Genomic DNA, 26,808 nt, shown 5'->3' with positions numbered 1-26,808 from the left:
TTGTAGTTTGTTCTGCCACATATCCCTGCAGTGTCTGAAGGCCTCGTTCAGTGATCCGTGTCCATTTTGAAGGAGGTTCCTTTGGCCGGACGTGGCGAGAAAACACATCACCGCGCCGAGCCTTCAGCACAGTCCGTAAATCACACTCTCGCGGCTCCTCCTCCTCTCTCCTCCATTTTCCCCCTTTTTTCTTTTCATTTTTTTTTTTTTAACAGTTCACTATGGAATGCCAGCTCTACAGGGCGGCTGCTGTTCAATGGAGCAACTCAACTCCCTTGCCTCACACTCATCCCATGTGTCTCCTATTAGCCACACTCGCCAAGAGAGAGGAGGGGTTCGACTGGTGGTGGTGGGGGGGAGACAGAGGGAGTGCAAAAGGGGGAGGGGGAGGCGCATGAGGAATTTGATATGCTTTGTGCATGAGTGACTTGTATAAAACAAAGACGGCGGCTAATAGACTCAATGTAAAGGAGTGCGTGGGACACGCGTGCACAAGTAAAAACATAGCAAAAAAGAGATAATTTATTTCCAGATTTTTTTTCCGCTTTCGTTTGCATCTTGTTTCACAAGGTCAATTTAAAATAAAAATCAAGACTGACAGTCATACCATGAAAATGTAAAAAAATAATGCAAATAATATGTACTGTATATATAATTATATCATTATCAACAAACAGACGACATAATAATAATAATAATAATAATAATAACAATACTGTTGTAAACAGAACATTAAAAGGCTGGTCTCATGCATATAGAACCCTCAGGTACAAATGAGGGCATTTTTTTTTTTTTTTTTTTTACTAAAATGAAGAACCAAAAGTTCCACCAGATCCGAATAATTTCCTAAAGCTACATGCAATGACATTAAAAAGACTCATGTACACATTCCGTCCGGCATCAAGTATTTTACACATAACTCATTCTATTGCCGCCCCCATCTAATTCATATAATGTACAGAACACAATACAAAACAGGACTGAAGTTCAAGAACACAATGCAGGAAAAGAGTCTGGAACTTCAACGGGGTGCACTTGACAGGGACGGATTGTCAATTCCTCCCGTCCGGCTTTGTTGTCAGTCTTTGTCTCGTCATAGTTTTTAGTGCTTTTATTTTCCTTTGTTTTGTTTAAAGTTTGCACACGTTCTCCCTTTTTTCCCCCCTCCGCGCCACTCCTTCTTGGGTCCCTCCCTCACAGGGTCTTGTCACTCTCTTTCTTCAGGTGACTGAAGGGTCAAAGGAGAAAATATATTAATTTTAAAGTCAGGACTTTTACATGTTGCAATCTTTCGCGTCACGCAATTTATTCTGTGATACGTGAAACTTCAAATCGCACAAAAAAAGAGAGTACTTTTTAAAGCATTGTTTTAAAAATTGCCTGTGATAGAGAAACTTAGCTACAGTGATTGTCAAAATGTGGTACAATAACCACTAGTGGTACGCAAAAGAATCACTGTATTAGATGTTCAAACTGCGTCATGTTAATCTCTTAGAACTTTTTTTATGTTTAATTTTAATTAATTTTCATGTTTAAATAAATTAAGTACAGTTTTAATGCTCCTTAATTCAAGTGCAGTCTCGTGGTCAAACTGCATAATGTTGCAGTGGCTTACACGAGCCTGCTTTATTTTAGTGTTGGCCATAATAGTGGTACTTGGACAGCTAAATATATATTTTTTTAGGTGTTATTTGGTGTAAAAAGTTTGAGAACCACTGTATCTAGCAGCTGTATCCTCAAGCAGAATTCTCTCTAACTCGCTGGCAGGCTAACTTTACAGCTAACACAGGTTAGTCAGGTAGCGTTCCTACAATGGCAAGTGGTATATTTGGATCATGTCAGGATTTGTAGAAACTGGTGTCAGGCCTTAGTTTGATCATAAGCACAAACAAACATACCTGTAGTACTCGTCCTGGGTGAGGGAGTGGTGGTGATGGTGGTGAATCCACTGTTGTTCCAGGGCCAGTCTCTGGATCTGCAGCTCTGCGCTCTGGGCCTGCTGCATGGCCTGGAGCTGATGGGCTGCCGACATGGGACCAGTGAGGGAGGACGGTTGGGGCATGTCACGGAAAGGAGCACCTGGGAGAAAAGAAGTGTCCCGGATTGGGATATCATCAGTATCACCGCCGAAACGTTATCTATGAACTCTAAGGACTGTTTTGAGAGTAAAAAAGTGAGCGAGTACATGGACGAGGAGTCTTCTCCTCACCAAACAGCTGTTGGCGAAGCACCTCGCTGTCAGTGAGGGGGTGAGCCAGGATGGGGGTGCCTATTGTCGCTCCTGGGTAAGGAAGTCGCGCCAAAGGAGACCCTGACGCCAGCGGGTCCATCAGGGGGTGAACCCCGCCCGCCGCTAGATGCCAATGATGTAATAGGAAATAAAGGAGATATTTAATAGGAGCCAAAGAAACAGCAGAAACACTGACAATAGAGATTATATCAACTCAAACAAGGTAGCATAGTTAGTCGCAGTTGGTACCTGTGTCTTGTTGGTGCAGGTGAAGGTGCGAGTGGATGTGGGAATGCTGGTGATGGTGGGGCGTCACATTCAGCATCTGGACACGACTCATATTTTCTCCTCCACTTCCTCCACCTGTTCCTCCTCCGTTTGTGTTGCCTCCTCCTGTTCCTCCTCCTCCACTTCCTCCCCTTTCTCTCTCCCTCTCTCGCTCACGCTCCCTGTCCGCAAAGGCTGGCAATGCCGCTCTGTCCCGTTCCCTTTCCCGCTCCCGTTCTCCACTGCGGTCTCGCTCAAAGGATGTCGGTGACCGAGCGGGAGGCGGGTAAGACTCTGAAGTAGCCGGGGCTGACGGTTGATGAGAGGATAGGGAACTCGGAAAAGAAGAATTGGGGCCTGGGTGATGAATTGAGGTGGCGTTGGAGGTTGGCGGAGCAGGTGGAGGAGGTGGAGCCGCTGGAGGTGCAGCAGGGGCTGCAGGGGGAGGGGCGGCAAGAGGTGGAGCAGATGAAGGGTGAGAAGGGTGCGAAGGTGACGTGTGGAGTGACGAAGGAGGTGGATTGGACAGGGACTGGGGGGCAGGGGGGTTTGGAGGTCGAGTTACTGTGGCCAGTGTCGGGTTCTGAAGGTGTGGTGGGCCGGTTGGAGCTGGGGGAGGAGGAGTGCAATAGAGTGACACCTCATTAGCTCCTGCTCCCCCTCCCCCAAGGAGCAATGAGTGGGCATGTGCATGGGTATGGGCATTGGCATGGGAATGAGCATGAGCATGAGCATGTGCATGAGCATGAGCATGAGCATGAGCAAGGGCAAGAGCTGCAGGATCATGTATGGACCCAGGTGGGTAGCCCCGTTCATCACTCTTAAACTCAAATCCTGGTTTCATGCGATCCCGGTGAGCAGCAACCGCATGAGGAAAGCCAACTCCTCCAAACCCTGAAGACCCAATTCCTCCAGGTACTGGTCCTCCTCCTACCCCAGGGTGGCCTCCAATACCTGGGCCGCCTTCCAGGCTGCCACCATACAGAAAGCCCAAAATGGCTGCAGCTGTTGCAGCATCTGTAGGTAGGTGATGTGGATGGCCCATTGCATGATTTTGGAATTGGGGAAGAAAGAATGAGGGATGGACATGAGGATGACCGTGATGAATTTGAGAGTGATGTGCTTGGGCCCGACTTGCTGCCCCGAGGGGAGACATTGCATGAGGGCGAGCATACTCGCTAAGGGTTCTTAGAGCTGGGGTGTCTGGACCAAGATAAGGACCTCCTATACCAATTCCCAGAGCACCCTGAGGGCCCCCCACTACTGCTGATGCTCCTGCCATGGATGGGAGAAGAAGAGAGTGTGGGATAGCGTGAGAGAGGCTGGGATGGAGGTGGTGTGTCGGAGTAAGGTGAGCATGTGGATGTGATGGATGATGCTGAACGTGATGTGAAGGGTGGCCGCCCATGTTGCCCGGACAGGAGGAAGACGACGAAGGATCGAGGATGATGGAGGACGAAGAGGGAAAGAAGAAGGAGGATCCCTGGCGAGCCGCTGCATTGGCATTGGCATCTTTTTGTTGCTATAGAGAGAACAAAATAAGATCTTGTTAACCCCATTGTGAAATCCCATGAATCTGGTGTCACTGTCTTCCTCTCGCTAGGTTGTGCTACTATATCTAAACCTCCAATAAAGACATAATGTATCACTTTGTGCTTTTAACATGCATCTCTATCCATGGCCATCTGACCATTCGCCATGTTGGGACAAAGAGTGAAAACAGGCTTTAAACTATGTCGATTTATTTGTAAATGTCAATGCTTTATGACATTGTGTATAATGTGCAAAAAAATATTGTTGTTGTAAATCTTGCTACTTATCATCAAAAGCTGAGGGGGAACATAAACAGAATATTAGCGACAAGTAAATACCCATTCTGCCATTCCTTCTTAGACCTGAACAAACATGACAGGTTTTTGAGCTTACCTGTAGATGGCGATCCAGCTCCCTCTCCCTCTCCCGCTCCCTTTCTCGTTCTCTCTCTTTTTCCCTTATGTCTCTGGCACGTTGCTCAACCTCCCTCCGAGCTCTTTCTATCACCTCATTCCTCTTCTTCCACAATTTGGAGCCGTCCAATGGAACAAAGAGGACATCGCTGCGGGCACAGGAGTTGCCGCTACCACGGTCAAGAACTTTGTGAAACCTGGACAAGTGACACATCGATATAGTACATCGTTAATTTTAACTACTCGAAGTCAATACCGCTGCCATTGCGATCTGTCTTTATCTAAAACTGAAGTGGGTGACAAATAACAAAAGGAAACACTGACAAATTACATTTTGACATTACCTTGCTGACTGGCTAGCGTGGATAGGAATGTCTACAGGCTTTGGTTCAGGAGATGGACTTCTCAACACTGGTGGTGGACTTTCACTCTCTTCCCTGTCTTCTAGCGGCTCCTCTTTAATGACAGGTGTTGGGGGCAGGCCAGAATCTGGATGGCTGTCTCCACCGGGATGCGATAAGTTAGGGGCAGGTGTTGTAACACTGTTAGTGAGCGGTGGGGGGCCCTTGGAGACATTCTGAGGTGATTGGGAGTTAGTATTGCTGTTAGTGGGTGTGCCACTGTTGCTATTGCTGTTCGCCAGGCTATTGCCACTGCTTCCGTTGGAGTGGTATGTTCCACTGAAGGTAGGGTGGCTGTTCAAGGTGCCATGCAAAGAGGAAGGGCGGCATCCAGGTGAACAGCTGGAAGAAACACCGGGCCCAGAAAGAGACATGTTGGGTGCGGAGGCGGATCCAGGAGGAAACGACGAGAAGCCTGCTATCTGATTAGTCGATGGGCTGGGTAGTGGTGATACATGTGTTGGAGGAGTCTGGGCAGATGACTGGTAGAGTTGGGGGCGAACGTTGGGTGCCATACCTGGTGGGAGTTGCTGGGTATGAGAAGATTGGGATGGGGGTAATGGAGGTTGAGGTGGTGGGGGAGGATAGGTAGCATTTGGAGGGTGTCCGTGACTGGTCGAGGAGGATGGAGAGAGAGCGGGAGGTTGATTTGAACCTCCACGGTTTTGGTATAGTGTAGACTCTCGCAGGCTTGACTCTCTCTCTCTTTCTCTTGGTGCAGACTGGTAATGGGGATGAGAAGGGTGAGGATTTTGGATTCCAACAGGCCCTGAAAACTCTCTTACGAGATTAGAAGTAGCGCCAGGTGGGCTGAGATAATCTCTATTAGTTCCAGTGGAGGGAGGTCCCCCTGCATTGAACTCTTTCCCACCAGTGGGAGGATACTCTCTGTGAAAAGGGTCAGAGGCAGAGGAAGGGGTTTGTGCCTGGTCCATGGGAGGAGGAAACTCCCGACTGGCTAAGTTTGTGGGATGTGAGTGTGGGGGCAGGGACGAATGAGCTGGATGGGTATTGTTGTTTTGGGGTGATGCCGGTGTGTCGCGGTTTAGCATGGGGTTCACGGGTAGTCCACTATTTGAACTTGGGTGGTTTCCTTGGGAGATTGAGTTGTTGCTTGGGTTGCAGTTTCCACCAACTTCTCTTGTTTGTCCTCCAAACTCACCCCATCTGCCTCTATCTTTGTCTCTTGGATGCCCCCCTCCAGCTCCGTTGGAGCCAAAGTCTCTACTCTGGTTTTGGTTTGGCATGGAAAACTCTCTTCCTGTATCACGTTCCCTGTCTTGCTCTCTGTCACGGAAAGCTGGAACAAAGTCTTTTCTATCAGAAGGTCCATCCCTTCCAGAGCCTTGGAACTCCCGGTTCTGACCCACGGACAGACCTGAAAACTCCCTGCCTTGGATGCTATTTGGGCCACCACTATTACCCCCACTAGTAGTGTTGCTGTTGTTACCTATGGGAGCAGAAAACTCCCTGTTAAGCTCCCTCGCTACACACTCACCCCTCACTCCCCTCTCCCTGTCTCCTGGGGGCCCCCTCTCTCTGTCCCCTCCCCCTCCAGCATACCTGGGAAGGTACTCCCTGTGGGAGTGAGGGTGCGGATGGGGGAGGTAAGAGGCGTGTCGAGAGGAAGGAGGGTTGTAAACAGAGGGAAGTTGCTGTTGCTGCACTGGGGGCTGATGCTGGTGTGGGTGATGGTTGCCAGGGTAACGGGTGTATCCCCAACTCCCCTGGCAACCAGTTGCTGTGCCACCTTGCCAGCTGGGGGAGCTGTAATGATGTGGGTGGGTGTTGGTTTGAGTTTGGGTTTGCGATTGGGACTGTGGCTGGGGCCCAGTCTGCAAAAGAGAAGGGGGCGTGGACTGGGCCTTGTCCAGGTGCTTATCTGCCTTTTCCATTTTGTCTCTTTCTATTTTAACCTCAGGGGGAAGATTTTGTCCCCCAAGCTCCAGCGGTTTTAGGGCAGGTGGAGGAGGAAGAGTAGGGGGCAAAGAGTGGGGAATGCCGGGGCTGTTATGGGAAAAATCTCCACCTGCGGCAGATGTCTTTGTCACACATTGTGTGTTGGCTTTGGAATTCATTCTATTGCCACTAGACACTGCATCAGTGCCTGTTGGTCCACCATACTCCACTTTAGACATTAGTTTGGAGTCCAGGGAGAAATACGACTTCCTCCCACCAGTGCTGTCATTTGAAGAAGAATCCCCAGCGCCACGAACCGAGGAATTGAGCCCAGAGGAGGGGCAAGGATGGATAGGCTTAAGTGCACAGTCCTCAATTCGTGCATCTGTATCCGTCTTTTGTTCGTCTCCACAGGGATCCTCCCCTCTCCGCTCCCGTAGCGTCCTTCTGTCCTCTATGGACACGCTTCCCGCTCCTCCATCTTTACTTCTCTCCCGTTCCCTCTCTCCTTGCTTTGGTGAGTCTGGGCCCTCAGAATCAGAGTCGAGGCTACCCAGGGGGGAAGCGGAGAGACTCGGGGATGAGGAACGATTGTCCTGGTCGATGTCCCGCCCGCTGCTCAAGCTGCTGCTGCTATTCGCCAGGCTCCCGACAACTGAACTCCTGCTGCCCTGGGATTGGCCATCCTCATTGTCACTCTCGCGGGATTGGCTGGCCACAGAGGTGGGAGGCGGGACAGCAGAGGGAGCCAAGCTGTCAGCGGTGTGTGTTGATGTTGGAGGGTTCGGGGTGGCTGCCGAATCCTGACAAGAAAAGATCATTTGTGGATCAAGTCAAAAAAAAAAGAAGCAATGTTGTGAAAGGATCTATTGCCAGAGCATATTTCTGCATGGCAAAAATAACTCCCTGTTGGTCAGACACATGAATTATTTCCAGCTTTATATAACAAGCTGATGAAACGTAAGACAAACCTGAACTTTCTGCCTTTTTGCGGGAGACACAAGTTCCTCCCCCTCGCTCTCTGATGAATCATGGCCTTGTGATCTGCGACTGAAGCGATTCCCAGCCAGTTCCTCACCGCCACCTCTTGGCTACAACGATACAATACTTTGAATTCTTCCATTATGCGTTTGAATACCTAACGTCTGTGTTTAGACCATTTCACGTACATGCCTATACATCAAACATGCATCCTCACAGATGTATAAGTTATAAATGGGCTATGGAACATCACTAACTTTTCAAGGGTGCCGATCTGTACTAATACGCACACATGGAATAAGCTTGAAAACAAAGAGGGCGCAATACCGTCTGCCTATCGTTGCGCTCAGGGCGAGTGGGGCTGGCATGAGGGCGTCGACCCCTCCTCTCCTCGCTCGCTCCCCGACGCCGCCCACTGCGTATGGGCACCTGCAAGGCCAGAACAAGGTGTTGAAACCGGATGTGGTGAAGGGCCAGTAGTCCAGTAATTAACTTCTTAAGTAAATGTTTGCATGTGCTTTGCGCGTACCGATTCCTTGTGCGTCCGTGTTTTCATGATTTCTTCTTTATGGCGTCCATTTGACTACACAAGCCATTTTATGGACTGAATTGGTTGCTTACTCGCTCAACTGTTAGACCAGGGGAAAACCTGAAAAGGATCATAAACAAAAGAAGGCCTTATTGGGTCTTTGGACTCAAATGCTGATTTTCAAGACATAGAATCACAAGGGGATACCTTGGTCGCTCGCAAAATAGAATTGCACACCATGTGTGCCGAGGAAGAATTTGCGCCATTGTGTTTAAACGTGTAATTTACAACTGCAAAAGCCTTGTTTCAGCATTTGAATTCCCAGCATGTCCCCGCTCCACACCAACGCCACTGTTTTTCACTGCTGCTCTAAACCGTCACACGCTGGCCAAAAACCTACTGGCACACATCGAAGGCCCTGGTGGTTTGGCCACCAAAGAACACTTGGTATTAGGCGTGCGTACACGCAGGCGTGCATGCCTTTTGGTCACACTGTCCGGCAAATGGAAGCCACTCCCCCTGCCTCCCTGCTGTCTCTCCTTCACCACAACATCCCTAACCCTCAGCCACTTGTGGTTAACCCACATGACCTGGTTATGACTGGCAAGCATCGCATGCTCATTTCCCGCTGCGAGAATAGTCATTTGTGAGCCAAAAAAAAAAAAAAAAAAAAAGATGGCCGCATCCATTCATTCATGCCACGGTGAAAAACGGCCGATGTATTTTGAATGAGGGATAAAAATAGTGTGCCCTGCCAGATGGGGAAACTGTCATTTTTAGCTGGCCTGCGTGTGTACAAACACCGTCCGCTGCAGCGGCAGCGCTACACATGACTGTGCATTAATTATTAGTGCATGCTGCAGTGACTAAGTCGATGAGACCCACACAATCAAAAAAAAAGATGGAACACACGTGTTTATGGGCCCACTCTGCACTAATAAGATGCATGATGCATGATACAGGTGGCAACTGGCTGCCCTGACATTGGTCACACTGGTCATGAACTTGCAAAAAAAAATACAGTAATGATCCCACTGCAGTGTAATTGATACACACGCATGCAAAGGCAGCTCACCAGGAGCACCACATGCATTGATGAGAGGATCGAGAATGGCGGAATGATTGCATCGAGCACCGGCTCCCCCCTCTTCATTTTTTTTTTTTTTTTTTTTTGCTTTGCTTTGCAGGAATGTGGTCGTCATCTTGAACGCAGGATGACAATAAGGCACAATAGAAAAGGCGAGTGGGGGGGCAATGACGGTGGTGTAGATTCCAAAACACACAGCATAAGCATGCATTATATTGCACCCCCATGCTCCCCCCCCCCCTACCTCCTCCCTTAATTGTGCTTACCTTTAATATCCAGCGATGCGTGCTGCTGCCGCCGCTGCTTCTCTCACTCCCCCTTTTTCCTTCCTCGCCCTCCTTTTTGTCGCCTTTTCTCGCAACGCGCGCCGCCTCATGTTGCACACATACACACAAAAAAAAGAAAAGAAGCAGCAGCAGCACCCGGGCGATAGCAACAATGCGGCTGAAATCTTCCTGGTAGCGGCGTGGAAAAAACTGAACTGTACAAATTGATGCGTATGTGCGCTCGCCTCTTCCCCACCCCCTTTTTTTTTTTTTTTTTTTTTTTTGCCTTGGCCCCCCCTCCTCTTCCCCACCTACCCCCCTCTTCCTCCAAGACGACTTTTTATATATATTTATGTACCTCTTCCTGGCTCTGAGAGAGGCAATGGAGAGAGGGATGAGAAAGAGAGAGAGGAAGGCGTGATTTGAATAAGGAGACTCGGAAGAAAGGGGAAACGAAAAGGAGGAGGACAGGGAGGGAGCAGCCACCTCTACAGTCGACTAAATATTGAATATTATATTATATAACAAAATAGTGTTTGATTTTTTTAATCACGATTTAGTTGGTGGTCGTCTGTCCTGCAGCTGTCTGTCTGGGAGAAGCTTGTGTCCAGCCAAGCGGCTCTGCAGACCTCCTCTTTCTCCTCCCTCTCCCTCTCCCTCTCTCTCTCTCCTTCACGCAGCCCCCTGTCCCGTCTCCTATTGTGTGGTAACCATAGCAACCTGGCCGGAGACTGTGCTCAGTGCGCATGCGTGGCTCCACAAACGATCGACCACCCTCACAAGACTCTTCACGGAGCAGCCAACAGGCAGACACGCGCACAAACACGCACGTTGAACACGGTAGAGCACTCGGGCTCCCCCTGCGGTTCGCTTCGTGAAATTGCACGTGACGTCTCTTGGCTGCATGGGATCACGATATGGCCACAGCATTAGGTACACATGCGCCAAGATCATCAGATCCAATACCAAAGGTGGCAAAAGTGTTCACATACTTTAATTAGAAGTATGGATATATAATTAAAAAATACAGTTGACTGTATTAACTGTAATTTGATGATTACATGATTTAAGTTATATTGTAACGACAAAGCCACATTTGACAAGAGAAAAGTTGTAATAGATGACAGTTGGAATTTCAAGAATGAAAAAATTAAAGGGGATACAATTGTAGCATTGCTTGAAATTTTGAATATTACTAGTAAAATCTAAATATAAGAGAATGAAGGGGAAAAGTCATCACTTAAAAACAAATATATAATTTTATCTCACAAGAAAAAAATAAAAGTATTTTGCCATTGTTCAAATTTTGCAACAATATTCTTGACTGTGTTGTGGGCTACGTTGTGCATGGTCATCTGTGACAATACATTTGAAGTGTAATCATCTGTTTATTATTGTGGTAGGAGTCTGCAGTGATGTGTTACTGCACTGCGTCACAGCAACAGCTGTTTTTCATATTTTGGTAATTAACGAGCAGGAAAGGGACAAAATAATTGGAAAGGTTTCAGGCTAAAGCAGTTGCATTGAGTCCCATTAGGATTTGCAGGTGCATTTAATGTAGGGGCCCGTGAAAGTACATTTAAAGTGAATATAGAGTCACCATGTGCCCATCTTTTTATTTGCCACAGTTAAGTCACACACATAACTTCATTTAAAGCTGCTTAGTATTCACAGTAGGAAAGTCAGGGAAGACGACAAAAGCAACAAACACTTAAGGGCAAAAATCATCCACAGTTGACAGAACTTAGTGATGGGAGGTCAGTGCAGGGAGGTGCTCGCACCAGTCGGTTAACTCAGCCACTTGATAACAAAGCCTGGGATCAATATAGCGGAGCGCAACGGAGCATTTATTGCGCAAGCGGCACAAATGATTGCCGACGTCGCGGCGGCGTGCTCAGAGCGCGCTGGGATTGCGAAAGTTGTGTCCGGCAAAGCGAGCCTGCTCACCCAACTCTTCTTCAATCCTGAAGTTGATGGAGGGGATTGGGAAAGAGTGGGACAAATTGCACACATTAGTGACTATTTGCAGAGCTGGCAGATGGAGGCCTACTCACAACGTACACGTATGTTTTCAAATGAATGGAGAATGGAGAAAATTTGAATTAGGTACAGTAGAGAAGTATTTTATCCGGACTTTGTTACTTTCTACCAATGACTATACTATTTGTATATGAACATGTGGATACACACCTCATGAGCTGATTGTATTTGGCCAAACGTTCCGAGCGGCACGGGGCTCCAGTTTTAATCTAAGGAGAGTCAAAGATATATAGCGTAAGTGTTGCATGACAGTGAACGTTTAAGTCAGTATACTGTACATTGCTTGCTAATCCATGGAAAAAGGACTACAAAGTCTCTCTGATTCGGTCGGACAACAGTTCGTATCTCGTCAAAACTTGTAAGCTGGGTCACTTGTATCTCAAGGCAAGTCTGTACCTGATCATCGATGACGCGTTTCTCACCTGTCCAGTGCAGAGACCCACCACCAGGTCGGCAATGAAGGTGTCTTCGGTCTCACCCGAGCGGTGGCTCACCATCACGCCCCAGCCGTTCTCCTGAGCCAGCTTGCAGCTGAAGAACAAGATGATATTTGAGACAAGAAAAGCTGCCTGTGCGGGTAAGTGCGCGTTCACGCCAAGCACGCAATCAACTCACGCCTTAATGGCCTCCGTGATGGAGCCGATCTGGTTGACTTTAAGCAGCAGGCAGTTGCAGGCTTTGTCGTCCACGGCGCGTTGGATCCGGCGAGGGTTGGTGACGGTCAGGTCATCCCCGACCACCTGCGCAACACGGTATGTGTGTGGTTATTTATCTATCTACAGTGGGAATATATACATCCCTGTTCAAATGCCAGGTTTTTGAAATGTAAAAAATGACCAAGAAAAATCATTTAAGTATCATCGACTTGGGTCTTGAGTAAAAAAAAAAAGGTAATTTTGTATAAAACAATCCAGAAAGTTGGTTCAGATCCTTTACTTGGGTTAATTTGACCCAACTTTGGGTCCAAAAATTGATAATTTTGTATAAAACAACCCAGAAAGTTGTGTCAGATCGTCTACTTGGGTCAATTTGACCCAAATTTATGGAAAAAAAAATTGGGTCATTTTATATAAAACAACCCATTAAGTTGGGTCATATCCTCTACTTCTGTTCATTTGACTCCACTTTGAGTCAAAAATTGGATAATTTTGTATAAAACGACCCAGAAAGTTGGGTCAGATCATCTTCTTCTTTTGATTTTCTGGGTTGTTTCATACAAAATGCCCGCAACTTTATGGGGTGTTTTATATGAAATGACCTCATTTTTTTATCATAAGTTAGGTCAAATTGACCCATAAAGTGGATCCGTCCATTTTTGATCCATAATTGGGTTACTTTTGGCGCAACAATTTTTTTTTTTTTTTTTTGTAAGTAACTGAGAAAGTAAGTAATTAATTTAAAGCAACGTAAAGTCAGCAAATTAATGTCAGGAAAAGCCTTTCTTAAACAGCTGAACTTTATTTGGGGTTAATCAAAGTCACTAAATGGTGGTAGGCTAATTACCGTTTAACATGAGTTTGAATATGAGTCGTTAATTCTGAGCACAGCCACATCCCCAGTTATAAGAGGTATAAAAAATATATTTTTGAAATGATCTTTATATATATATATATATATATATATATATATATATATATATAATGAAAATAAAACCTTGTACCTGAATGCCCACTGAGGCTGTGAACTGAGTCCAAGCTGGCCAGTCATCCTGGTCGAAGGGGTCCTCGATGGAAACAACTGCGGGGAAAGAAAGAGTAGCACATTGCGCGCCTTGAGGCTAAGCGGTCGACAAGTCGTTTACACCGCCGTGCAATCGTGTTCCACGCAGTTGCACGCGCTATTACGAGGGCAAGGAGGCACATCCTCGCCTGCCAAATGAGCGCCGTAGCACGTAATTAAAAGCTCTTTAACGGGTCTAATTGTGGGGGTTTGAGGAAGCAACAAGCGTACTTGTTCCCTGCTTCTTTTTTTTTTTTGTCTCTTGAGGTGAAAGAGGAAATGACAAACCATGGCATGAGGATGACGATAATCTACATAATGAGGTAGCAGCAGAAGCTACGCACACACTCGCAAACCTGGGTAGTTGTTGATGAAGCCTTGGTAGATGCCGGCCAGCTCCTCGCCGCTGATGTTGCGCGCGGCGTTGGGCGGGGATTTGAAGTCCAGGTCGTACTTGCCCTCCATGAAGAACTCGGAGGCGGCCACGTCCATCCCGATCACCACTTTGTCTGTGAAGCCTGCCTTCTCGATGGCCGTCTTGATCAGCTCCAGAGCTGCAGGGAAGTTCGGTCACACGGTACAATTTTTAGTTCAACTAAGATTTGAAGAAATAATGACTTAAAGGGGACACCATTTTTTTTTTTTTACAGTAATATATGTTCTATGCAGACCTACTGGTCTAAATATGGTATTCTGGTTAATATTGTGTTAGTGGAATATAAATTACGCGGCAAAATACAGCCATTTTTATCCATCTCAGAGGGCGGCCATTTTGCCACTTGCTGTCGACGGAAGATGACATCATTGTTGCTCAGGTCTCAGGTAACAACCAATCACAGCTCAGTTACAGAAAACAGGTGAGCTGTGATTGGTCGTTGCCTGAACCCTGAGCAACAATGATGTCATCTTCAGTCGACAACAAGTGGCAAAATGGCCGCCCCCTGAGATGGAGAAAAAATGGCTGGATTTTGCTTCAAAACTCTTACTCCACAAATGTAATATTAATCATAATGTCATGTTTAGTCACATATATTATTGTCAGGAAATGTTGAATTCCACTTTAAAGTATACTTTTTCTTAGGCTTTGTTCTGTTTTTGTGCCATGTCATGTATAAAAGTATTACTTTGGTGCCATCTTGGTGTCTATAAGAAGTATACTGAATTGAGTTGAGGAGCTTCAAAAAGTGCTTTGCCGTCCTTTTATGGCATCTGTAGCCAATTATAAACCTTTTGGGCGGACACCAATTACTCACAAATTTTTGCTCCTCATGGTAGGGCTCTATCCCTATCCCACTGTATTTCATGTGAACACTGTATTAAACAGTGATTAGCTTTTATCCCCCCTAAAAAATATATATTACAGTGAAATACCCTATTGTATTTACACTAAATACAAAAAATAAAAATAATGTCATTGTTTTATTTTTTTATTTGACATAACATGACTAAGTGAAAACCTAGGGACATAACTAAAGTGTGAATTTAAATTGTTGTTGAAGAAAATGACCTTAAAGTATATGTAGTTGGGAAAAGGAATAACACAAATATGTAAAAACATTTCTCAAGAATTTTAATTATATTCCATGCTAAAGTCTAATTTTAGGAAGCAGGCAACAAATGTTATTTTTCCAGTGTTCAAAGTCTTTAAATTTGTATTTATGAAATGTACAATCAGCTCATGTGCATGACACTTTCCTTATAAAAAGAAAAATTACATTTAATTTTATTCCCTGAGGACACAAATGGCACCACCTGAGTTGAATGACCGTGTTTAGCTTTCGCTGTATGATTTCTGCATTCTCACCTTCGCTGTTCTCCTGAATGTTTGGTGCGAAACCCCCCTCGTCGCCAACGTTGGTAGCATCCTGACCGTACTTCTCCTTTATAACGCCCCTCAGGGTCTGGTACAGCTCCGCCCCCACTCGCAGGGCCTCACGGAATGACTCCGCCCCTACGGGGAGTACCATAAACTCCTGCATAGCAAGCCTATTCCCAGCATGAGAGCCGCCGTTGATCACATTAAAAGCCTAAAAGTCAAGGAGAGAAAGTGATTTCAATGGGATTTCAATGAGAATGACATGAAGGTAGGCAATTAAAATTTGAAATCGTAATTAATCGCATGACTTCTATAGTGAACTTATGATCAATCGCAAAATATACAATAAAATATTTTTTTCCTAAGTTTTATACTCTTTACATAAAGTTGGGGGGGGAGAATTTTTTTAAAATTATTATTATTATTAGAAATATGCCTGCATCTTTTAGTCATTGATATAGTAATTTCATAATAATTCATAAAATTGAGTTAAAATTAAAAATATGTACTGTACTGTAAAAACAAAACAAATGATGTATGATATTGATTTGTGTTGAGGTCATTATTCTGCCACTAGATGGCATAATTGCATTTGTAAGACATTGGTGACAGCTCACTGTATTTTTCTTTTCATTTTAAGAGCGACCTAATCTTTCACATGAAGTAACTTGTGAATTTGTGCACATATTTAAAATCGCAGAATACAACTTGACCCCAGTCTCCACAAATATATGCATTATTAATATATGATAATACATTTATTACTGCAAAATTTTGATGTGGATGTGTCTGCTGTGTTGCAACTGGAATTCTCCCAGAAACGTCTTTCCAAGTAAGGGGCGGTCATTAATCACTTGTTAAGAAAAATTTGTGGCATTAAAGGAACTTTAAATGAACTCTAATGAACGCACTCATTCTGCCACCCCTGCTTGAGCGACGTTGTTAGTTGCAGTTACGGAAGCAGGAGTTGGACTCACAGGAACCGGGAGAACCAGGTCTCGGTTTCCCGCCAGATCGGCGATGTGACGGTACAGGGGGACGTCCTTCTCCGCCGCTCCCGCTTTGCATACGGCAAGGGACACGCCCAGAATTGCGTTGGCCCCAAACTTAGCTGCGCAGAAGCAACGGATGCATTTTGTATCCGATTCAAACGTTGGACTATAAGCGAGAATCAAAGGCCTACATTTGTTGTCGGTGCCGTCCATTTCGATCATCAGGTTGTCCAGTTTTTCCTGCTCCAACACACTGATCCCCTGAAACACACACAGGAGAGACATCGAGTCACCATGTGAAGTCAGCTACTGGACTGTATGTTCTACTGCTGCAGTCCTACTCACTGACTGGATGAGGGCAGGTCCAAGGGTGTCATTAATGTGACCGACTGCTTTGGTTACGCCTAAGACACAAACACAGAAAACCTTCAACACTGAAAGATTATATTTGCATGAGGTTTGATGGAGGGAGGGCCAATGTTTTATCGGGGTTTGAAGCAGCCGTTTTTGGGAAAACTCCAGGGCAGAGAATTCAAGCCTCGGCCATCCAATGTGGGCGGAGCATGGCGGGAAAAAGTTAGATGATTGTTTTGAAGGAGTCGCTATTAAAAATTGGCACGTGCGCGTGACCTTAATTTTTAAATAAAAAAACAAAACAAATATGACCAAAACAGATATGTATAAAAAGTCTACATACCCCTGTTCGAATGCCAGGTTTTTGTGATTAAAAAAAAGAAAAAAAAGAGTCCCAATAAACCATTTCATTTTTTTTCTCCACCATGAATGTAACCTGTAGCTACAAAAAGCGAATTAAAACTTTTCGAGAGGGTAATTAAAACTTCACTGAAGCAACCCCCTTCGCTCCCGGCTGTTTTACTGGATTTTGACTGATTTTGCATGGTCCGTAGAATATTGTGTTCTATTGCTATAAAAACATGGAACCTACACCAAAAGAAAGATTAGAATCTCGTCTTTCAACAGGAAAAAAGTATATTTGTATCTGTTTACGTTTTGAAGCAATTAGCATTAGAATATAGCTAAGTTTCATCATTATTCTCAAACCTGTTGAAAACACTATGAAAAAGAGCTTGTTGCAAAAATGGCCCCCGGCTGGTCTTTTATACTCTGCTGCCACCTGCTGGACGTTTTTTTTTAAATAACTACCATTGCTTTAAGCAATATATTCATGTCACAAGCTGTATCAAAGCCTTCTGTATTCTCTAGAAAAAGAAACACACACACACTTTTTTTTTTTTTTTTTTTAAACGTATAAATACGTTTTTGGGAGTACATGACAAAGTATTACAAAACTTATATATATACGTTTTGGGGTTTGAATGAGTTAAAAATAAACAACTGAGATAATGTGATTGCACAAGTGTGCACACCCTCTATAAGTGGGGATGTGGCTGCGTTAACAATTAACCAATCACATGGAAATTTACAGTGCCTTGCAAAAGTAGTAGCCCCCCTGATCAGACATTGACTGCAGGTCAACAGTGCATCGTTCAGAAATCATCAGGGAGCTTCTAGAGTAAGTTGGCTGCACTGAGAGAAAAGGGGGTGAATATCTTCACATGTCCTACTTTTTAGTTATTTTTTGTAAAAAAAAATAAAATAAAAATAATTTTATTCGACTTCATGATTGTGTCCCAATTGGAAAATCTAATTTTAGATCATTCAATTTGTAGCCTGAAATGTGGCAAAAGGTCAAAACGTTCAAGGGGGGGCTAATACTTTTGCAAGGCACTGTATGTTAAATGGGAGTCAGCACACATCTGGTTAACCCCAGTTCAGCTGTTCTAGTAGGCTTTTCCTGACGATTTTGTGCTTTCGAGCAGAAGCCAAAAGGTTTTGTGCTACCACTGATTGGTATTTGGTATGTCAGAAAAACCTGGAATTTGAACAGGGTTCTGTAGACTTTCTATATCCGTTGTACATCGCTGCACCACAATAATAGGCGTATTGTCCTCGGGGGCACTAGAGGACATAGGTGCATGTTCTGGGGATTTCTATGGTATTCTGTGTTTTGTTTCCATCAGTCCTCACTGACAGCACCATTGAGCATTCGCATGCAAATTCGGTGAATTTTTACAACACGTTTATCAAAGTTTGTCCTTGACATGTATTTAAATAAGTGAACCTAAAACATTAGAAGCATCTCTCAGTATGATGCAGTACAACATTGACACCACTGGGCTGTCGTATCGCTTCTACAGTAGTATTATCGTTTACTCTGCAGCATCTTACGACGTACCTTTGCCCTTGTAGCGGGTCTTGTCTCCATCGCGGAGTTCGAGAGCCTCGTAGATGCCGGTGGAGGCGCCGCTCGGCACAGCGGCCCGGAACAGGCCTGGATTGGGGACAAAAGGGTGAGCTATCGGTGCATTTACAGTATTTGGCCTCTTGTCAGCTTTTGTCACAATAGATTTGAAAGAAAATACTCAATATTTGATTTGGGGTTTAATTTAAGAGTTTAAATTTTGTATTTTATGGAGAGCGCCTTCATTTGCAGGTGCTCAAAAGTATTTGGACATTTGTTTCATGTATAATTCCGGACCTAATTATATAAACGGATTCAACCTTGGATATGGACAATAACCTTTATTGGTATGAAGATCAACTTCCACTGTTGGGTTTCCCCTGGAGTCCAGGATCTCCCTGGCAACAATGTTCACTATGGACATCCTGTAAAAATCCAAATGAATCACACTCAATTTTAGGTGGCACAGTATTTGTGCAAAAAGAATGCCTCTTTCGGTGCCCTCTTTTTATATTGGCAGTAACACATGCGTATTATTCCTGCAGGAGAAGACGCATGACATAAAAATCAAATGCCGCATTCTCAAGTGGGAATCCGCTCATGGTCGCTGAATCATCATCACCATCACAGCAGAGAGAGAAGATGGAGGATTGCCGAACTGAGTGAGTGAATGGAAAAATTCTTACCTGCAGCCTGTTTGACGCCCCGGCGGAGGAAGCGATAGGATGTGCGGGAAAGAGAGGAAGGAGAGAAATGGGAGATGAGGAGGAGGGCGAGTACTACGCACACACAGGCAAGAGGAAGGGGTGGGGGGGGGGGGGTCTGATGAGTCACGAGAGGGTGCACAGCGGAGGGAGGTGGAGAGGGTACGAGGAGGAATGGCGGATCAAAGATGGGGATGGAGTGGAATAGCAGGGGGTCTGATGGCGCTTGACTTGGCTGCCGTTTGTTGTTACAGAATCGCACATTTGAGGATGCTCTGTGGATACAAAGCGAGCGTCTTACATCTGTTCAAATTCCTAAAATTAGCAACCTCAAAGTGGATTGTGATCTTGCAACGGCCGTGATGAAAAGGCGAGGAGGAGACAGGTAGACCGGTGACGATGCCTGAAGGGACGACGTGCTTTTAAAAATAGTCGTGGATGTCATTGGTAGGGGAGGGGGCTCCTATTGGAGGGATTTTTTTGGGGGGCTCTCATTGGCTGGGCCGCAAGCGCCATCTGTATGTCGCATAGATCAGAGGTGTCCAAGTGACGGCGACTCGGGGGGCATATTTCGTCATGAGGCAAAAACACTCATGGTGCCCTCCACATCCGTGTACAGAATGCTAATGTTTATCATTTCATAAAAGGGTGAATTTGAAAAAAAAAAAAACATCTTTTTCCTGAGCTCGAAAAAGTCTTTGAAGGGCCATTCCACTGAATCAGTGCCATGTGACTATAAAATACTTTTTTTTTTTTATGTATTTTATTAAGCAGTGTCCTGCATGTTGATCTGATTGCGTAATTTCAAAGATTTTAAACTACGTTTAACTCATTCACTGCCATTGACGGCTATAGACGTAAAAAATTCATGTGAACTATTTCTATTAGTTGAACTTTTTTTTTCATTTGATTTTTTTATGAAAACCTACAATTTTTTTATTGTACATTTATAACATAAAAAAAAGGGGCGTTAAATCGTAATTAATCACATGATAATTTTATATCTTAGGCCCGATTAAATTTTTTTATTGTAATTAATCACATGACTTCACTTGTTAACTAACAATTAATCACACATTTTATATCTGTTATAAATTTACATTTTTTTCCCCTAGGTTTTCCTACTCTTGAAAAAAAATGTTAAACTAATAGAAATAGTTCAAATGAATTTTTGACGTCTATAGCCGTCAATGGCAGTGAATGAGTTAAGAGCAGAAAAGTACCTTTTTTTTTTTTTGCCTATCACATGAGAACAGATTTCATTATGAACAGCATATCCTTTTTACATATGTGTTACTCCTTATCAAAACTATCCTTTAAGTTAGTTTTTGATAAAGAAAATAAAGTTCAATTTAGTTCTATTCTTAGATTTTCTCACAGATATGTTACCTTGACACATTTTAAGGGCCGAAGCCTCTTAAGTCACAATTTGGCAAATTTCATATAAAAAAAAAATCTATACTTTTGGTCAGTCCACAAGTGCAGGTATAATTTTTACGGATTATTAACCAATGTAAAGTGTTGAGAATGGTGTTCTCCTCTTTGATGATGCAATGTTAATGGCTGAACAAACTCGCCCTTTTTGAGTTGTCCTGAAAAGCGACAACTTTGGAAGTACAAGGTTTTGGCCCGACGCCAGCGATATTCAACATGGGTCACATGTCATGCGGGAAGTTTCATCATTCAGATCTTCAGCAAACCATGGAAAGACCAAAAGTTAACACATTTACTTCTCTATAAATTTGATGATATACAAATAGTGTTTATTTTTCAAATACCTTTTTTTGTTGAACCACTGTACTACTGTCTAGAACTCCCCGCTCTCGATTAACCAGGTTTCATCGCATTAAAGCCAACAATTCCCGCTTTGAAGTATACATGTCACAAACACCGCACGGAACAGAAAAGACACAGCCTGTAGTTATCTAGCAATGTTTAATTAACTTTCATCTAGCTCAGGGGTCTCAAGCTCAACTTATGTGGGGGGGGCGGCCGCTGGAGAAAAGAGTCTGCGCCACATTAAGTATTCCTCAAAAAACGAATCCAATCTTCTCAATCATTAATAACTCTTCAGAACATTAATGGTTCTTCAGAATATGAACATGATCTCATCTCTTGAGCAATGACGACTGATTTCTTGAGCACTGCCACTTTGGCTGTTCATGTGGAGGTGCCTGTGTGCAAAAAAAAATAACAATAATAATAATAGTAAAATCCTCATCACCAAATTCTCTTCATATCTTTTCCTTCCACTTGGTGTCACTTCGCAATTACATGTTGCCGAAAAAACTGAGCTATAGTAGCCCAAAAGTGATTAAAAAAATAAATAAATAAAAACATGAAACACCTTGGGCTGTTAACAACACGGCAAAAAACAAAACAAAAAAAAACCAGGAAGCGCCTAGCAATACTTTGATGTCAGCTTAGGGGCCGCAAAACATCATCCTATGGGGCTGCAAATGGCCCCCCGCCGGGGCCGTGAGTTTGAGACACCTGAATCTAGCTAGTTTAATTAGCCAACAGTATACAATTCATTTCACAGACACATTTGCGTGTCTCCACAAACATAAAACGAACTGTACAGCAGATGCACTTTATACTTGGAGCACTTTTAGTGGGCAAAAACACACACACATCAAATCTTGAGGAGGAAGCGAGAGTGTTTTATACAAGTGTGGGAGTGTGCGGAGGACTCGTTCTAAGACTATCAACTGTATGGGGATGGGGGGGGGGGGCTATGTTACGTGTTTATGTATAGACAGTCCGGTCAACTCGAACATCAACAAGGAAGTTGGAACGATCAACGTGGTTCACAGCATCCGTGGAAAGATTTTTCCGCTCCCCCCCGGTCGGCTCATGTTTACAGGTGGGTTTCCTGTGGGGGGAGGAGGAGGAGGGTCACTTTATCAGGCAGGTTATCCAGTCATCCATTTTCTATTGCGCCCGGTAAGCGGGAGTCTATCCCATTGGTTGACTTTGGGTAATAGGCGGGGCATACGTTGAACGTCAACATTTCGTGACAATAATATGCTCAGTGTGACATCCATTTTGCCACTCGCAGGTGCTCAGGGAACGACCAATCACAGCTCATCCGTTTTCTGAAGCTGAGCTGTGATTGGTTGTTACCTGAGACCTGAACAACTGTGATGTCATTTTTACTCGACAGCAAGTGGCAAACTGGCCGCCTTCTGATATTGACAGAAACTGCTAGATTTTGCTCGTGAAGTCACATATCATATTATTGTTAAGAAATTTGTTTTTGGGTCGACTCCCCCTTAAAAAAAAAAAAAAAAACACACGAAAAACAAATGTGGTCATGGAGCTAAGGTTTTAATAGTTTGGGATTTTTCATTGTAGTTTTTTTATTTAATTTCATTTTGATATATTTTAGAGCAGTTTTGTTAGTTATTTCAAAAATGCTTTGTTTTCGCTATCTTTTTTTTTTTTTTTGTATTACCAGTAGTTTTATTTTTTCCTCAATATAATGGGAGTACTTTTCAGATGCCAGATAAAAAATAAAAAAAAGTCACTAAGTAGTAATAATGTAAACTACAATTCTCAAATGACTGTTAGACCTTCCTTTTTATGTACTAACAAACAGTAATACCAAAATCAATACAATTAAAATGAACCCCCAAAGTTGATGAAGATGTTAAACGGCAAAGCCGAACTGTGGAACCCATATAGAAGGCAATTCATAATACGCACCCCCGTACCTCTCACCAGTCGTAACGGGGGCGGGACTGGGGCGGCTGGTGCCGGGGGGAGTCCTGCCGGTGTCCTGGCGGGGTCGTGGAGCTGGGTGGCGCGGTGAGAGCCAGCTGCTGGCCCCCTGCTCGTCGGTCTCGGCCGTAGTCCAGCCCCCGGGCGCTGGGGGGAGCGTATCGCCCCCCCTGAGTCCTCCACTCGGTGTCGAATGCCTCGGCCTCGGCTGACGGACAGGAAGGTTCAGTGAATAAAACGCGAAGCCTGAAGCAACGTTAGCCCTCAAATAACACAAATAAAGTGCTACCTTGACTTACAAGTTTGATTTATTCAGTGACCAAGCTTGTAACTCTTTCTTTTTTTTTTATATCAAATAAATGTTCCCCTATCATGAACTCATTTGCTTCCAAAAACGTTGTTTTAAATATTGCCATGGTCCCCAAAACGTATTTATACGGTTTTTATGTTTTTTTTAATATGAGAGCATACAGAAGGCTTTGCTGCAGCCTCTGACCTGAAGAAGTCGCTTAAAGCAATGGTAGTTATTACAAAAAACGGCCAGCAGGTGGCGGCAGAGTATAAGAGATCAACCAGGGCAATGTTGCAACAAGCTCTTTTTCCCAGTGTTTTGAACAGGTTTGTGAATAATGATGAAACTGTATATAAACATCTCAGAAATTATGACAATTTTTATTTAATTATAACTCATTCAAACCCAAAAACGTATAAATATTTTTTATTACTTTGTCCTTCACTCCCCCAAAAATGTTTATATGTTGTTTTTTATGCTAGAGCATACAGAAAGCTTTGATACAGCTTAAAGCAATGGTAGTTATCACAAAAAAACGGCCAGCAGAGTATAAGAGATCAGAGCAACATTGCAACAACCTCTTTTTCCCAGTGTTTTCAATAGATTTGTGAATAATGATGAAACTTAGCTATATTCTAATGCTAATTTCTGCAAAACGTAAACAGATACAAATATTTTTTTCCTGATGAAAGAGACTCGAATCTTTCTTTTGGTAGGTTCCATGTTTTTTTTATAGCAATAGAACACAATATTCTGTGAGCCTTGCAAAATCAGTCAAAATCCAGTCAAACGGGTGGGAGCGAAGGGGGTTGCTTCAGTGAAAATGGCTGTGAGTGAATGAGTTAATCTGTTCCAGACTCGCCAAAAACAATTTTATGTTCCATTTTTAATAAATAATAAAAAAAAGAATTAAAAACCCTCCTTGCCCACAGCCACAGCATTCTCGATAAAACCACGACTTACTCTCATCCAGGTTTATGTAGTCCTGCCGTTCCTCGCGGTCTCCGGTCCGGCGGTTCCGCGAGCGCTCCATGATATGTGCGCGTTCGCCAATGTGGTGGCCGATGGCCAGACGCTCCAGGCCGCTTTCGCTGTCTCGCATGGACTGACGGGTCTCGCGGATCTGCAAACAAATTGCCTTGCGTTTACGCAACCGGTTGATAACGTTGACACGCAGGTGTCAAACTCGAGGCCCGCGGGCCAAGCGGAAGCTGCTATAATTTTTTTCTGTATTATGTGGTTTCATAAGTGGCCCCAAAGGGCAACCTTAACTATGATTTAGCCCGCGACGACCCAGGTTTGGAATTGGTATAAGGAGAGCACTGTGGCAAGGTCTTCTGTGAGCATTTAAGGGCATATTCTCACCCCTCCTGGGCCATGTCTTGTTTGATGGGTTTGCTGGTACATGGTAGGAGCCCCGGAGTCCATAGAAGAGTAGGAAATCACTGTGGAAGAGGAGAAGGTCTGGCAGTTGGGTGATCCGGACATCCTCTCCTGGAAGAGAACAAAGCAAACATGCATCTTAGGTTCATTGAAGATCCCAAATGTTCATAGCTGTGATTTTTTTTTTTTTTGTCTATACAAGCGTTGTAGATCACGGATAGATGGAACTGAACGCCTCGATGGAAACAAGGCTTTTTGTGTACTTCTCAAATCAAGAGATTTGACTCTGAAGTGGGCCGTTGAATTACTCACCATGTTTTCCATCATTTCCCCCATCATGCCAAACATGTCCATGAACCCTCCTCCGCCCTGCAAACAGTGTGTGCCCTGCACAGAAGAAAATCCTTTCTTGAGCACAGCCAGCTTCAAAACATCTCAAGGGTTGACTATGGAAACAATTGTGACGTCCCGTTTCAAAATCTATTTTTACTGATTCGCTTGAAAGAAGATATTGGAGACGCTCACCATTCCCATCATGCCAAACGGGGTCAGTGCACCAGCCTGGAAAATGATGCGTAGCGAATGTAAGCGCAAAAACCTCAAATAAAAACACATCCCAGACATGTTTGTTCCGTTACCTGCCGTCGTGGTGCACGAGGCGCTTGAATCTGCGGCGCCAGTGCAAAAGGTTCCATGCCGAAGGGTCCAAACATGCTCCTCATCTGCTGCCTGTGAGCGGCGAATGGATCTCTACGTGGCAAAATCAACAAGGGGTGTCACTAACCTTTCACTTTGTGATTGGGTGAAATAAGACACAAAAGTTATGCGTTGGCTACAGAATTTCAGCATGTTCTGGTGGATGATGAATGAGAATGTAGGTGTTGTTTTGCACGTGGAAGGAACCAAAATATTTCCTGTTAAATATACTACAGGTGTTACTTTTGAATAGACTGCGGGTAAGTCTGAGAGTCAAGGTAAAAATTGTTTTGATTGGCATTCACTGGGTTGAGTCAATTAATATCACTCAAAAAATATCAAAGGGTTACTACACATCTTTCAAAAAGTCATACTTTTTCCAGACCCAAATTTAAGAGACTTCGCTGAAAAAAAATAATTTGTGACATTTGAGTAAATACATTTGTATCATTCCGATTCTTTAGATGTCATTTTATCACCAAATAATTTCCAGATGATTATAGCTACATAGTGCAAATAAAGACAAAACCCAGATAAATCCGACCATTTAATTACCATCAGAGTGGAAAAAAAGTACCTATCCATCAACTACCTGGTAGTTTTCACACCCCCTCCCCCCAAAAAAAGAACAAATAGACATCAGATTATAGATCTAGCATTTTATATAAATATCCTAGCATTAAATGAGACATTAATTGCACTTGAATCGAAATATGAACTACGTTCATGGGTGGCTCTGCCAGTCATATCTCTTGTCGGATTTACTTCTGCACTCGATTTTCACTTAAGTGCCATATTGCTGGCCCTGATTTATATTTAATATTTAATAAGCATGACGTGCAATGCTGTTGTGCAGAAGCAACCTCTGAACCAAAGCGATTGCATCACCATCAATCACATCACGTTCTCTGGGAGATACTTGCAACATGCTTTAGCATCGCAATCGACCTGCAATTTCAAGTCATCGTGATTGAAAAGTGATGTCGCCGGGCTCATAGTAACACAGGTCTGGTGCAACACAGTAGGCCAGGGGACGAGTAAACCTGCCTCCGAGCAAACCGAGAAACACACGCGATGTGCTCCAAAACGAAGCTCTAAATGCAATCGGTGTCTTTAAGCTGCAATTTCGGAGTGTTTACTCACAGCATGTAGGGGTCGTCATCGACGTCATTCAGGAATCGAAACATGCTCGGCGGCTGGTGATGCAACTCAGCTGGCTGCTGTTAGCCAGCTAGCTAGCTTGCTAGGTAAATAGACGTTGTTTGCCACCAACGACCACACGATGTACTCGAGCCCCCCTCCCGGATCAAAATGGGGGCAACTCTGTTGTCCGAAATACTTTAGGGGAAGCAAAGCGGAAAACGAATTCGCCGTAAAGCCGGGATGGCAGATTCCAGAAGCCCGAACAAAACATGAGAAACGGAAGTCAAATTTTGACAAAGAGAAGCAAAATTAGCTTACGGGCCGCTTGTGTAGACCATCGGTACTTCCGGGTATACATTTATCAAAACAAAAGTGTAAAAACCACAGTGATATGCATACCTTCATAGGCTATCTTAACAAATCACATGCTA

At 44.1% G+C, this 26,808-nt stretch overlaps 3 protein-coding genes across 8 annotated transcripts; all 3 read right to left on the bottom strand.

Moving 5' to 3' along the window:
* Positions 1-496: 496 nt before the first annotated feature.
* On the bottom strand, positions 497-9,846 carry atn1 (atrophin 1). 4 transcript variants are annotated; one of them, XM_086078816.1, is made up of 10 exons: positions 9,607-9,846; positions 8,254-8,373; positions 8,052-8,153; positions 7,715-7,834; positions 4,788-7,546; positions 4,424-4,640; positions 2,480-4,019; positions 2,186-2,353; positions 1,899-2,079; positions 497-1,228 (listed from the first exon to the last, which is right to left on the bottom strand). In XM_086078816.1, exons 2-10 carry the CDS (start codon positions 8,278-8,280, stop codon positions 1,195-1,197), a joined length of 5,148 nt encoding a protein of 1,715 aa, XP_085934942.1. In that variant the 5' UTR covers positions 8,281-8,373; positions 9,607-9,846; the 3' UTR covers positions 497-1,194. The 4 variants fall into 4 exon arrangements, 3 of the variants coding, with proteins under 3 accessions (XP_085934942.1, XP_085934943.1, XP_085934944.1); XM_086078817.1 differs by having other exon boundaries at positions 2,210-2,353; XR_015095391.1 differs by lacking the exon at positions 497-1,228 and having other exon boundaries at positions 1,930-2,079; positions 2,186-2,366.
* A 1,356-nt stretch (positions 9,847-11,202) lies between these two features.
* Positions 11,203-20,995, bottom strand: LOC147172903 (gamma-enolase). Of its 2 annotated transcripts, none has more exons than XM_086077713.1 (13): positions 20,919-20,995; positions 18,776-18,861; positions 18,431-18,526; positions 16,519-16,577; positions 16,365-16,434; positions 16,159-16,292; positions 15,170-15,392; positions 13,722-13,919; positions 13,307-13,383; positions 12,262-12,386; positions 12,069-12,177; positions 11,797-11,855; positions 11,203-11,570 (listed from the first exon to the last, which is right to left on the bottom strand). In XM_086077713.1, the coding sequence occupies exons 2-13, from the start codon at positions 18,858-18,860 to the stop codon at positions 11,501-11,503; spliced, it is 1,305 nt and encodes a 434-aa protein (XP_085933839.1). In that variant the 5' UTR covers position 18,861; positions 20,919-20,995; the 3' UTR covers positions 11,203-11,500. The 2 variants fall into 2 exon arrangements, with proteins under 2 accessions (XP_085933839.1, XP_085933838.1); XM_086077712.1 differs by lacking the exon at positions 20,919-20,995 and adding an exon at positions 19,123-19,533.
* Positions 20,996-21,056: 61 nt separating this feature from the next.
* mlf2 (myeloid leukemia factor 2) lies at positions 21,057-26,720 on the bottom strand. 2 transcript variants are annotated; one of them, XM_086077719.1, is made up of 8 exons: positions 26,378-26,720; positions 25,177-25,288; positions 25,064-25,099; positions 24,851-24,925; positions 24,521-24,649; positions 24,119-24,278; positions 22,849-23,071; positions 21,057-22,015 (listed from the first exon to the last, which is right to left on the bottom strand). In XM_086077719.1, the coding sequence occupies exons 1-7, from the start codon at positions 26,419-26,421 to the stop codon at positions 22,860-22,862; spliced, it is 768 nt and encodes a 255-aa protein (XP_085933845.1). In that variant the 5' UTR covers positions 26,422-26,720; the 3' UTR covers positions 21,057-22,015; positions 22,849-22,859. The 2 variants fall into 2 exon arrangements, with proteins under 2 accessions (XP_085933845.1, XP_085933844.1); XM_086077718.1 differs by having other exon boundaries at positions 22,857-23,071.
* Positions 26,721-26,808: the final 88 nt, after the last annotated feature.

Source organism: Leptonotus elevatus, chromosome 6 (genome assembly GCF_054856555.1).
Source record: "Leptonotus elevatus isolate MCC_2025b chromosome 6, RoL_Lele_1.0, whole genome shotgun sequence".
Lineage (NCBI taxonomy): Eukaryota > Metazoa > Chordata > Actinopteri > Syngnathiformes > Syngnathidae > Leptonotus > Leptonotus elevatus.
The sequence above is the reverse complement of the archived record's forward strand: the minus strand, read 5'-3'. Positions and strand labels throughout refer to the sequence as shown.

What these genes read in the sequence shown, in the direction of transcription:
- atn1 (XM_086078816.1), bottom strand. Translation starts at nt 8,280, where the DNA reads ATGAAAACACGGACGCACAAGGAATCG. An exon ending in AGCGCAACGATAGGCAGACG is followed by an intron (nt 7,835 to 8,051) that starts GTATTGCGCCCT and finishes GTATCGTTGTAG; the next exon opens with CCAAGAGGTGGCGGTGAGGA. An exon ending in GGAGAAGACTCCTCGTCCAT is followed by an intron (nt 2,080 to 2,185) that starts GTACTCGCTCAC and finishes CTTTTCTCCCAG; the next exon opens with GTGCTCCTTTCCGTGACATG.
- mlf2 (XM_086077719.1), bottom strand. Translation starts at nt 26,421, where the DNA reads ATGTTTCGATTCCTGAATGACGTCGATGACGACCCCTACATGCT. An exon ending in CTCGTGCACCACGACGGCAG is followed by an intron (nt 25,100 to 25,176) that starts GTAACGGAACAA and finishes ATCATTTTCCAG; the next exon opens with GCTGGTGCACTGACCCCGTT. An exon ending in GGGAAATGATGGAAAACATG is followed by an intron (nt 24,650 to 24,850) that starts GTGAGTAATTCA and finishes GTTCTCTTCCAG; the next exon opens with GAGAGGATGTCCGGATCACC.
- LOC147172903 (XM_086077713.1), bottom strand. Translation starts at nt 18,860, where the DNA reads ATGTCCATAGTGAACATTGTTGCCAGGGAGATCCTGGACTCCAGGGGA. An exon ending in CAGCCTCAGTGGGCATTCAG is followed by an intron (nt 12,387 to 13,306) that starts GTACAAGGTTTT and finishes CGTGTTGCGCAG; the next exon opens with GTGGTCGGGGATGACCTGAC. An exon ending in AAATACAATCAGCTCATGAG is followed by an intron (nt 11,571 to 11,796) that starts GTGTGTATCCAC and finishes CATCAACTTCAG; the next exon opens with GATTGAAGAAGAGTTGGGTG.